At 34.5% G+C, this 13,482-nt stretch overlaps 1 protein-coding gene across 7 annotated transcripts in view; it reads right to left on the reverse strand.

Annotated features, from left to right (window-relative positions):
- The window catches only part of dnm3a (dynamin 3a), a 289,034-nt gene that overhangs the window by 107,442 nt on the left and 168,110 nt on the right, over nucleotides 1-13,482 (reverse strand). The window contains exon 16 of one of the 7 annotated variants that reach the window (XM_069937735.1): nucleotides 6,323-6,419. The exons of the other annotated variants lie outside the window; for them this stretch is intronic. Within the exon in view, the coding sequence (XP_069793836.1) occupies nucleotides 6,378-6,419 (42 nt within the window). The 3' untranslated portion in view covers nucleotides 6,323-6,377. Of the gene's footprint in view, nucleotides 1-6,322; nucleotides 6,420-13,482 lie in introns of those variants that run through there. 7 annotated transcript variants of the gene reach the window in all.

Genomic DNA, 13,482 nt, shown 5'->3' on the forward strand with positions numbered 1-13,482 from the left:
GAGGCACTCAGTGACTCTACTTCTCTTTCTCTTGTATATTAAGGGGTGCTGGGTGACATTAAAGGTGACTGTCTTACAGCAAGCAGAAGACAATTTTGTGCAATATTACATTATCTGTTTTATTACATGACAATAAAAGAATCTTGAAAAATAATCAAATGTGCTGTTGATACATACAATAATTGTTTTAGTAGAAACTTTTAAGGAAATGGTAAAGTGATGCATCTTTAACACCAAAATGTGCACACAATAATACTTCCCCAGATGAAAATGATGTACAAAACAATGTCCTTCTTGGATTTCAGAAACCGAATATCGCACTCTTTGAATTTTGAAACTTTTGTTTGGATAAGTTGCAACCATACTTTGAGATTTCAATAAAGAACTGTAAAATGAACTTTTGGTTTAGCACATAAACATATCACTAGGTAATTAAAAAAAAACATGTACAGTAACAATACATGACAGGTGTCAATTTCAGGTTGTTAAGTGTTTATAGGAATGTAAAATTGGCAGATACGACAATATGCAGGCAAAACATATTTTGCATATAGAGTACTATACTGAAACAAAATTTGAAAGAACTACAGGCACGGTTGGAAAGGAAATGGGAGAATTATAATGAAGCATCTGAAAACCTTTCTCAATTTGAGCCTAATGTATATAATTGGGGAGGTGCCTTGTTATTTTCATTTGTCTCTGCAATATTTGGCCTGTAAATGCTCAATAAAAACAAGAGTGCCCAGAAATTCGTCCCTTTTTACTTCAAGGAACTATTGAACCATTACATGCTCCAATGGAATGAAATTCACAGGAAGAGTAGAAATAAGCGATGTAACAATATGATGCATTTAACCTGAGGGCTGATCTCCTAGCTGATGCTTCTAAAATTTCAAAATTATATCTTTTAGTTTGGAGGACCATATAAATAAATTTCCTACAATAAATAATTGATATTTGATGTCTGCCAGCTATCATCTCTTCTTTCATTTTAAATTGAATCTAAAACTTATGAAAAGATGATTAGAAAACAGATTATTGGGTTACACCAAATTGTTTATTGTTGGTTGAAATTGTCTGCTAGTTGCTACATCACAGTTAACTGTACTTGAAAAGTACTTCAATGGCTACAAAGTGCTTTGGAACATTCTGAAAAGGTGAAACGTAGAAAATGTGAGTCTTTACTTTCTTTGTACCTACATCAATGAATACTTTCACTAAATGCAAGAGATCGATTAATTAAAAGAAACCAAAAATATTGCCCTCTTAGAAATGAATCAAACAAATTATACCGAGATTAGAATTAAAATCTTGCCCATTAAATTTTGATCAACAAGAGGGCAAATTCTGCAATAGAAATACATAAGCATGCACTGTACTCCAAAGAATAAAGTACATCTGCTCTTGTACCTAATATATCTTAATTACATTTCTAAATGGTGAATAAGAAACATATTAGACTTGGTCTTTTGTGATGAAATGTTAAACACTCAACAATTTGCATTTTTATGTACCTATCCTAAATGTGCATATGTATTAAATACAAGACCAAAGCTCACAGAGAATGTGTAATGTGTGACTTCATTTCATTTCAACATCTGTTCCATGCAAATAATTCTAGTTCTACACACCAGAGCTAATGACTAACTGAAAGCACTTTACTGTTGTAGAACATTTTCAAACTTAACAAATTCACATATACTGGTTGCAAGATATGGCTCTATGTATACATTAGGTCTTGATTTAAAGCAGGGTTTTCACTCTCTCCTCACATAGTGTATTTTGTTACTGAAGCATATCATTAAAAATCCAGTGCTGACTTTGGCAGACAGAACCCACAGCGCAAGAATGTCTTACTTGAAGCAGCTGGGAAATATACACAGGCATACTCCACAACTTTACATTCATCTTAGTCTAAACAGTGTTCAACTGCATTGTAACATTAAGATGCTTTAAAGTTGTACTATGTAAATAAATTTAACACAGCTTATTATCATAATTTTGTACTTGATGTATTTAGGGAAATTATAACAAAGTTCTGGAGAAAGCACATGTAGTTAAAAGATATTGGTTCTTTAGAGATCAGCTAACAATTCAGCCAGCTAGCTAGCCAGCCAAAATAGCTAACAGGAAATAGGAAGGCCACATGTGGAACTAATTACTCATGTGTAGGCCATGACAAAGAACATTTCTCCAGACTTTTCATGAGCTTCACTTTCAGGAAGTAGCTATAATTACTGTTCGAGTCTAGGGCATGATTCTTAGTACTGACAGTTCCAGTGTTTGAGAGGAGCCCATTCCCTTTTCTGTACCGAACAGGAACTGAGATAAAACTGCTCTAAATTAAAAACAAATGTTCTTTTCATAATACCTTCTTACTCACTAACATGGAAGTCGAACAGTATTCCTGTCAATTAGAAATATTTTAGTTAACTGTTCAAACTATTGCACGAAAATGGTTCATCTTGATTTTACAGCTTTTCCATACAAGGGGCCCACTTCCTGCCTTGCTCAGAAAGCTGGCTGAAAGATGAAATGACTGTTTAGCATTACACTAAAACATCTGGTACCATTTTATATACAGACCCATGTCTGAGAGCAGGCAATTCTAGCGGTCTCTCCAGCGGCACAGTGCATACCCAATCTCCCTGGGGTGACATCATCCCATATATGGCGAGCTAGGCCCATCCCACCCTTTTTTTTCTTGTCCTAAATTCATTGCCAGATCCCTGTCTCCTGCAAATGTGCCACGTCAAGGCTGGAAATCACAGTTCTTTTAGAGACTTCAGTGTACGCAGACCACAGTGGATGGTGAACTTGGTGTGCATGTATAATTTCTTTGATGGCAGAAGACAAGAAAAAGTCAAAGGTCCTGCTCCGTCGCCCCAGTGTTCAGACTACCTGTTCAGGACAATATTGTTGTACAGTAGTCTGCACATTGGTTAGACTGGGTATGGGAAAGCAACAATAAGTTTCTTTCCACACTTTTCAAGGAGGACAGATGAACAGTGCTACAGTAAGAGCAAGTATTTTTCTTTCCTTCACTTTTTTTTGGAAAAAAAACAGCAATGATGAGGAACTCTTCCTATGGGAGGCTCTCACCGCTACATTTAGTAGCTGGAGACATGTCTAGGCCTAAAGTTGGACAACACCTGGTCTATGACCTGCCGAACTTCATTGACTTCTCCCACCATCATAAATGGAGACATGTACCATTTCAAAGGAAGGGATATAACGCTAGGTATTCTTCTGCAAATTACATAAAGGTCCTCTGTGAATTGAAAAAAAATGTACTATTTGTGAGCACTTACTTCATGGTCAAAAGAAACAGCTGTGACAGTGCAATGATTGGATTCAATGCTTGATTTTGTAATATTATTGAAGCTAATTGTAAAAGATAAAGATTGATTTTGGTTTAATGCATTCAATGACAAAATTTTATGTAAATAAGAAATTCACCGCAAATTTTTCTACATTCTGCTCTCAATATGCAGCCTTTGTGAACCAGTTTTCAGTGAGTTAATTATTTCTTTTGAAGGTCTCAAACGAATACAGATTATTTTAAGGTGAGTAGTTACAAAATGAGGATATCGAATTGAGAATTTATGTGAAATTCTAATCATTTGGTTTAAATATCTGGATTTCAATGTAATGTGTTAATACTTTTAGCTGATAAAATTCCACCTACATTAACAAAGTAACAAATCATTTTCATCAAGACATGGTCGAGGAAGAACAACATTAAGAAGACTGCACTGTGGTCTCATTGTTGCTTAAAATATTTCTACAATTTCTGACTAAAATTAACAACAAATTAAAAATATTTTGACTTGTTTTGCTTTAATTTGGTTGGTAGCTAAGAAGGGAAGGAGAAACTAACAAATTTTCCAAAAGAGAAATACAAATCTCGTCTCCACAGATAAGAAATGTATAATTACAATCAAATTTATAAATCATAATCCACATCATTTTAAAAGTATTTTTTTTACAGTTAAGTGACTTAATACTTGTTGGCAACCTCAGTTTAGATCACATCCAAATTTTTTGCAGAGGTATAACTGCAGCTGCTTGGCACGTTTGAGGAAAAGGGAATGGTTAAGAAATTCAAAATAAAAGATCTTATCAGCATCCTCAAGGGGCTACTGTATGTTGAAAGCTTATTTTTTGTTAGGCTAAATATGTGTTGTTAATTTTACAATCGTCCATTCACAGTTATACTGCATCCTATCCACTGACCATCTTGGTCTCTGATGAGTAGAAGTATTTCCTTCCATAGCCTGAGTGTAAAAGTTGCTCAAATTATGATTGGGAAAACTTAGGAAATTCTAAATGTTGCATCAGGTTTTTTAAAAAAACAAATCACATTTATACTAATTATGCTCCATTGTGCATTTGAGTTACAAAACATTTTCTAAGAAACTATCTGCTGGCAATAACCCCTATCCTAAGTATGGAAAAATGTTATATCCAACTTTATGGCATATTTACCTAACAATTAATATTTTTGAATGAGGACAAACACTTTGCATGAAACAATCAGCATAAAACATGTAACAGTATGAAGATCAAACGAGAGATTATTTCAGTTATTTGCACAGATTTCAAAGTACCTATGTTAAAAAAATTAAACATTTTGTTAATAAAACATTCTAGATCATAAAAAGCTGAACGAAAGGATTGTTTTGGATAACAACATTCAGGTAACTGTAATTCCTCAACAAGATTTAAATTTTTCAATTAAGTTACACCATGTTTTTTTTTTAACTGCCAAAGTTTTCTGTGTGCTGTGTGAAGAATTAAAATAGCCAGCACGATTGTTAAATTTGCAACTTTGATACAAATACAGGAGTAGCTGAATCTGTTAGGTTGAAGTAAAATGGAGAAAATAGGACATTTTTGAGCAAAATTGTTCCAGCTACAAGATGATTCCCATGTCTTAATTTTTACTGCATATTCTTAATCTTGTTGTCCTTACTGGCTTACTAAATTGTTTATACTAGCTACGTCGCAGTTATGGACCACCCAAGCCTCAAGCCTCCACATAAAGTGGTTTTAGTCAGAAAATTTTGCAAATAAATTTGGTGTTGGTTTTAAATGAGGACCAACTTTGCATTAATTCCCATTTTAATTTTTGAAAATTGCATTATCTTCACCCTTAAAGCAAACAAAAATTCAGTTTAATAATTTACTTGATAAGAATTCAGATATTGAAACCAGATATGTTCTATTCATTTTTAAAATTAATAGCTGGGAAAGGTCTATATTAAATAATCACATTTGTAAATTGTAACAATTAGCATTTCAATACATGTAAGGAATAGAAAAATGTGTTGAAAACATATAAATCTTATTATTTTTTAAAGACTGAAACTTAGAGGAAATGTGATTGTTTGAAAGTAAACATGCAATTTCCACAAATCAGAACTATGCTCTACATCAAAACTTGTCAGTAGATGAAAATATCATTACTAGATAAATGTTTAATTCAAAGTAAACTTTTAAAAATATTCAATTCCTGCACTTCTGCTAGTACATATTATCATACAATACAGTCCACTTTTGTTCTTTTTTATGATTAGATGCTTGGGCTATTGGTATACACAGTTTATATCCCTATTGTGGAGATATTATCTATTCCATGAAGCAGTAAATTTGCCTGAAACCAGTCCAGTTTGTCAGAACAAACTATAAGCCAATTTAATTGTATAATTTATTGCAGTCTAATGATGCTAAAATATAAATACAGGACAAGTTCAAATAAAACCATTCAGATTAACTTATTAATATAGAAAACATAGAAATTATTCAAAAGACTAACTATCTGTACCAATTTATATGCAGTAATGTGTGATTATTTTTCAGTGGTTATAGAATTTCAGCTATGACATTGTCCAACATACAATTAATCGATTCAATATTAAATTGAAGTCAAACTAAAACCGTAAAATGTCTTGTTAATTGAGAATTTATAACAATCAACTTCTGCTCCTTTAAAACCTCTCTAATTCCATAATTCGTCTGCACAACAATCAGTTCATTCCAAACTAATTTAATTGATGTGCAAGTGATTTTGAGGTGTTTAAGAAACACTAAGCATGAGATTTTCTTTTTCTTTTCAGTTACTGCAAAAAAGCTTTGCAAAATTAGGTCATGTGCATTGAATGCAGCCAATATGGCATGTTGAAATGTTAAATGAAGTGCTATATTATAATACACACACACACACACACACATACACACACACAAAAATATAGTTGTATTCTTGTAAATACAAATTAATAATCCATTGAATGAATTTTAAGATAAATTTATATGGGTTCCTTTCCCCTCAACAACATTTGCTCGATGAAAGTAAAACTTAAACAAAATTTTAAAAATTAAAACAAAATGTTCAAAACACTCAGCAGGTCAGGCAGCATCTGTGGAGGAAGAAATAGAGTTCATATTTCAGGTCAAAATATCTTCTGTTTTTATTTAAGAATTGTCTTAATAATGAAAGATCAAAATTTGTAGATATAAATGTTTGCCTCCTTAAACATGTAAAAAATATCTTCCACACTTTCAGTTTGAGTTGGAAATGATCGACAAATGAAAATATTTACTTACCTAGATGAAACCAAATGCCATTTATTGAGAGGCAGGGAGGGAATGGAGAAAATTGCAAAAGTCTAAAACGAATTTGGAAACTGAAAATAAACTAATTATCTAATTGAATTTGGTTATGTTCTTTTCACTCACACAAAATATATCATACATTACAATGAATTATAATCTATTTCTATGTCCTGCTCTATATTGTGATTGTTAATACTATTAACACTATGCCAAAAGTACAGAATGAATGTTCTACCAATTATTATGAAAGCTTATTACTTTCTACAAAGAAGAGCTCAGTAATGAAAGACCCTAGAAATGGCTGGTAGGAGTTGTCATGTGTCTGCCTGTCTACACTTGCTGTGCAGAAAATCCTCTCACCTGTACAGCAGGCACAGACAGGCAGTCACATGACAACCCAGCCTGACTGAGAGCCGTTCAGCTGGAAATCAGAAGAACACTGAGCAGAAAGTCTTCTTGAGATTGATTAAAATGCCATCTTCAACACTGCAGTAGTTTGCAGATTCAGTTCGTTCGCTAATTTGGTGTGATGCCTTCTTGTTTTAATTTATGTACATTTAGTTTTATTACTAATGCTGACACAACAAATAAAGAGTTTTTGGATAATCAGTAAGTTAATTGGATTGGTTTGATTATGACAAAGATAAGAAAATTATTTTGAAATAACTGTGATTTCATACTCTACCAGTACAGTTATATAAAGGTCATAGATAAAAATCTGTAGTTTTTATAGTTAAAACTCATTTTAATAATTATATTTACTGACATTAATGTATTTTCACAGCTAATTATCATGCCTTGAAATCAAAGAAATGGATAATAGTTTTGCTCTAATTTTAGAATTGCTTTAATGTTGCAAGCATCCATATGCAAAAAATCAGTTATGTATCCACACACAAACCATTACATAATTTTATTGCATTTCCACAACTAGACTGGTTCAATATGTAATTTTAACACTTTACTGCTTAGTTTTTTTTTCCTTAAAAAAACTGGAACATTAAAACTTGCACTTTGAGATGTCCCTCATTTTTGAATAATTAATATGTTATGAGAAACAATGTAAATGAGGTAAGTAATGTTAACATTGAGCTCTAGAATTAACATTCTCGTTCATTTGGTTGGTCTTGCCAAAACTGGGTTCAGGCTTTTATCCTGATGAGTCAAATCAGAAAGGCTATTGACAGGACTTTAAACTAAGAAGTGAAAGGGAGTGTTCAGATAAGTATGAAATTGGGAGTCTGAAGAAGTCAAGATGATGGTGCAGAATGCTGATTTAATGGATTTTGTCATGTAGGGCACTTGGAAATTCTAGGCTAAAAGGGAAGGCTATAAGGCCACAATGAATGCTTTGGTCATCGACTCCCAGCTGAAAACTTCAGATGCACCTGAAGACTGCCGCAGGAGTCTGAGTGGTGCACAACCACCAGGTCATAATCTACTATTTACATCAGGTTGATATACCTTAAGGCTTGACTGGGCCTGCACTGTGGATAGAAATGGGGGTGTGGGAGTCATTGGAACCCAACTTTTGAAGATGGAGGGGAATCGGAAATAGAAGATTTACAACTGATAATGGTGCTGTGTGGGATTGCAGACTGACAGCTCAAAGGGAAGGACAGTGACTGAGGGCCAGTACTACATCAGGGGTAAGAATGAGGAAAGGTGGTACACTGGGAAAAGGGTGTAAAATTGATCCAACAGCACATGAGATGCATTTCGGAATTGGGATCATGAATGGACAGAGCATTGAGGATTATAGATGAGGGATGAAAATTGGGACTGGGAGCACATCACAGAAGATGGAGTTATAGACTGAGAATGAAGAAGGAAGGCTAGTTTTGGTGAAGTGGAGTGGCCTCATGGAAATTGGCAAGTAATTTTTGACCTGACCAGCCTTCTGGTTTAGTCGCATCCTAGCAAGACCATCTCATTCCTCGAATGCCAAAGGTGGTTGTTCCTGGGACACTATTGTCTAACAAGTTTTAGACAGAAAATAACATCAACACAATGTCAGGAAGTGCCCAGATAATTTGCTGACCTTAATAGACAAATCCCAAAACTGTCATCATTTGTTTCACTCTGAAAAAATATTAATTTTCTGTTTATGTAGCCCTGATAAGAACAGTTTAATGTAATTGATCTTGAATCAATTGAGTTTATCAATGGCAAAAGGATATTAAGGACATAATCTAAGTTTTCACCAAGGAAAAATAAAATAAAGTTAAAATTAAAAATACCTGTACTTTATCTGGGGTGCACGTAGCATCCATGGATTAATGACACAAACTGATCCACATGAATTTAATCTAGCAACTATTACAAAATGACCAAAGATAGGAAATAAACATTCCAGGCAGCTGAATTTTAGGAAAGGTAAGTCAAGATCCAGTAAAATTGAGAATAAATTGTACCACAAACAGACATCATGGGATGGACCTCAGCCCAGAAGATCAGAAGAGCCAAGAAATGACTAACAATAGAAAATGTTTGGGAGAAATTTATAGCTCTCCTAATTGGAATCTATGACAGGGAGAGTATTAATCAGCAAATTACAAGATTAAGTAACAAGGGTAAAATAATTAATCCTATCCAACTTTTAATCTTATGAAGTCCGAACAACTACACAGGCAAAAGTAGCTTGAAGAATGAGATTTAATGTGATGTATTAGAGATAGTTCACATGAACGATATGTTGAGGGGATATTTCAAATCAGGATTGTGCAAATGTAGCAGGAAAATAAAGATGAAATTGTTGTTTGTAGGACTCTGATGATGCTGTTCTGTTCCTAGGAGTTTTTATTCTCAATAAACAGGCAAGTTATTTAAATCAGTTCACTTGTGTTTCACAAAAACAGCACACGTGATAATATGGTTAAACTCATAATTCAGCTGACAATCAGCTTAGAAAAATAAGAGAGGTATTTTTAACACTTATTAAACAGTCAGCATGGCTTTGTGCATTGTAGGTCGAGATTAACGAATCAGAGAGTTTTTCAAAGAGGTTACCGAGAAGGTAGAAGAAGGAAAGGCTGTGGTTGTTGCCTACCTGGACTTCAGTAAAGCCTTTGACAAGGTCCCACATGGAAAGTTAGTTCAGAAGTTTAAGATGCTAGGTATTTATGGAGAGGCTGTAAACTGGATTTGAAATTGGCTGTGTGGGAGAAAACAGAGAGTGGTAGCGGATGGCTAAACTGGAGGCCTGTGACTAGTGGTGTGCCTCAGGATCTGTGTTGAGATTATTGTTTGTTGTGTATATTAATGATCTGGGTGATAAATTGGATCAGCAAGTTTTCTGATGACACAAATACAGGAAATGTTGTGGACAGCGAGGAAGATTTTCAAAGCCTGCAGAGAGATCTGGACCATAAAATAGCAGATGGAGTTTAATGCAGACAAGTGTGAGGTGATTCATTTTGGAAGGGAAAACCAAGGTAGGACATGCACAGTAAATGGTAGGGCAGTGAGGAGTGCGGAGGAGCAAAGGGATCTGGAATACAGATACATTGTTCCCTGAAGGTGGCGTCGCAGGTGGACAGGGTTGTAAAGAAAGCTCTGGGGATCTTAGCCTTTATAAATTAAAGTATTGAGTACAGGAGTTAGGATGTTATGTTGAAGTTGTTTAAAACATTAGTGAGGCCAAATTTGGAATATTGTATGCAGTTCTGGTTGCCTAACTACAGGAAGGATATCAATATGATTGAAAGAGTGCAGAGAAAATTTACTAGGATGCTGCCAGGTCTTCAGGGGTTGAGTTACAGGGAAAGATAAAACAGGATAGGCTTTTATTCCTTGGAGCAAAGAAGAATGAGGAGATATTTGATAGAGGTTAACAAAATTATGAGAGTGATGTGAGTAGGCTTTTTCGACTTAGATTGGGGGAGAGAGTATGAGAGGTCATAGTTTTAAGCTGAAAGGGGAAAGGTTTAGGGGGATCATTAGGAGAAAGTTCTTCACTCAGTGAGTGCTGGGAGGGTGGAAGGAGTTGCCAACTGGTGTGGTAAATGCGGGCTCGATCTTAAGTTTTAAGAATAAATTGGATAAATCCATGGATGGGACAGGTCTGAAGGGCTATGGAATTTGAGCAGGTCAATAGGACTAGCAGAATAATGATCAGTACAGACTAGAAGGGCCGAATGGTCTTTTTGTGTAAAAGTCCTTGTAATTTTTCATAAACATTATTATACAACGGGAATATCAACAACCGAAGACATGACAAACTGAATAGGTTCTGCTCCCTTATTCAGAAACACAAACACTCCACTAAAAATAAGATTTACTCTCGGCATTTGGAAAACAAAAGTAAAATGAGCCTAACGCATCTTTAATAATTTGGTCTTCAGTTCAACCAAAACACACTTCTAAATACAGCTGGAGAAAAGAGACTCTTGCATAATACTAATAATTAATAACAATAAAGTCTTCTTTCTTATTCACCTACTGCTCCTTCTGTAACTTGTAATACATTTATTTCAATTAATAAACAGAAATATGTATTTATGTAAATGTTCCCCTGTCCCACCACCAATTTAAAATATTCTCAGCAGCAACATCTTAAAATTAGACATTCAATAAAGATGCAAAATAAAATAAAAATGAGACCAAACATACAGAATAACCTAGATTTTATAGTGTATCTTTTGACCTTCTTTGTTAAAAAAAATCCCACTGGAAATTGCAGGCAAATAGTACAATGGGGAGGCCTCAGGGCATCAGTGAACCGAGTGGCTGAACAATATAAACTCTTGGCCACTGAGATTTAAGGATATGGATCAGAAGAAAAATAGTGAAGGAAAGGTTGAGGTAGAGGCCAATGAGGTCCATAAAATGAAGCAAGGTGAATGAAAAAGTCTAACAAATCCAAATTTTACAAAACAAGTGTTTCTTCAAGAAATATGAATGTTAAAGAAATCAATAAATAATTATTTCAGAAGTTTTATATAGTATTATGGTAATTATTCACGTATAAAATATAACAAAATATATACATTTAAAAATAACACAAAAGCAGTTCTTTAGCACTGTTAAAGATTGTTAACTGTATTCTATCCATATTCAATGGCTGAATATTGTTCAGTTATAAGGAATAGAACATAGAACAATACAGCACAGAACAGGCCCTTCGGCCCTTGATGTTGTGCCAACCCATATATTCCTTCCTAAAAAAAGTACTGAATCCTCCTTACCCCATAACCCTCTATTTCATCCATGTGTCTAAGAGTCTCTTACATGCCCCCAATGTTTCAGTTTCCACCACCATCCCTGGCAAGGCATTCCAGGCACCTATAACTCTCTGTGTAAAGAAACTTACCCTGATGTCTCCTCTAAACTTCCCTCCCTTAACTTTGTATGTATGTCTTCTGGTGTTTGCTGATCCTGCCCTGGAAAACGGGTACTGGCTATCCACCCTAGCTATGCCTCTCATAATCTTGTAGACCTCGATCAAGTCTTCTCTCATCTTTATGTGTTCCAAAGAGAAAAGTCTTAGCTCTGCTAACCTTGGCTCACAAGACTTGATTCCCAATCCAGGCAATATCCTGGTAAATCTCCTCTGCACCCTCTCCATAGCTTCCACATTCTTCCTATAATGAGGTGACCAGAATCAAACACAATACTCTAAGTGTGGTCTTAACAGAGATTTGTAGAGTTGTAACATGATTTCTCTATACCTGAACTCAATCCCCCTCTTAATGAGTCCCAGCATCTCAAAGGCCTTTTTAACTATTCTATCAACCTGTGCAATGATCTTGAGGGATGTATGGATTTGAACCCCAAGGTCCCTCTGTTCATCCACACTCTTAAATAACCAATCTGAAGATCTCCTTCAATGAATAATGCAAACATGCAGCATTGCCCTGAAATACACAGGGAAGATAACGTGACTTTCCATTTTCACAAGATTAATAAAAGTGGAGCACCACAAATTTTTCATTCCATATCTCACAAGATACATTTCTTACAATAAATGTCTGGATCATTCACACACAATGCATGTAAATATTAAACATTATTTCACCAAAATATTTTACACCAAAATTCAGTATCAGACATACACCTCTGTGGATTGCATCCACTGTCCACAAATCAAAACTGATGAACAGTATTCTTTTTATTAACTGATAAATATCGCCTATTGCAATGATCAAATCAGTAAATGTGTCCTTGGATTTAAAACAAATCATATTTGAAGTGTGGAATTTCCAACAACCTTCTCTCACAAATGAAAAAATATCTCAAATGTTATAACCATTTAAATTTTTGAGATTGGAAGGAATTTAGAATCTGTTGTCTGGAAGGAATTATAGCAAATTATTAGTGTTCAATCACTTCCTGAAGTTAATTATCACATTCTCTTGGTCTTAAATTCACCCAAAAGAGTGAATAAAAGGCTATGAAAGTTAAGCTGTAAGCAGGGAAGATTTTCCCCTCACTGAGGAATCAAGGATCAGGGAGCATAATTTTAAAGTTAGGAATGAAGCAAGGAGAAATTTCTTTACTCAGAAGATGGCAAACTCTCCTCCCTAGAGGATTGCAAAGGCTTAAACAGTGTGTTCAATTAAAAGGCAGATTGATAGATTTCTGCTCATCAATTAACCCAACTTTATGGGTCAGTGCTGTAAAATAGCACTGAAGTAGAATATCAGTCACAATCCTAATAAAGGGCAGAGCATGGTCTAAAAGTCTGATGGCCGACTCCTCCTCTTATTTCCTATGATTTTATTAACTGCTTCCATAATGAAATCATACTCATATGCACCCATATTTATTTGGCAGATGCTCTCTTTTATTATTGACAACTGAAAAATAAAATTACCAATATCTATATTACCAGAGTTGAAATATAACAATTTATTTGTTAAATCAACA

The sequence above is a fragment of the Narcine bancroftii genome, chromosome 5 (genome assembly GCF_036971445.1).
Source record: "Narcine bancroftii isolate sNarBan1 chromosome 5, sNarBan1.hap1, whole genome shotgun sequence".
In the NCBI taxonomy this organism is placed as follows: Eukaryota; Metazoa; Chordata; class Chondrichthyes; order Torpediniformes; family Narcinidae; genus Narcine; species Narcine bancroftii.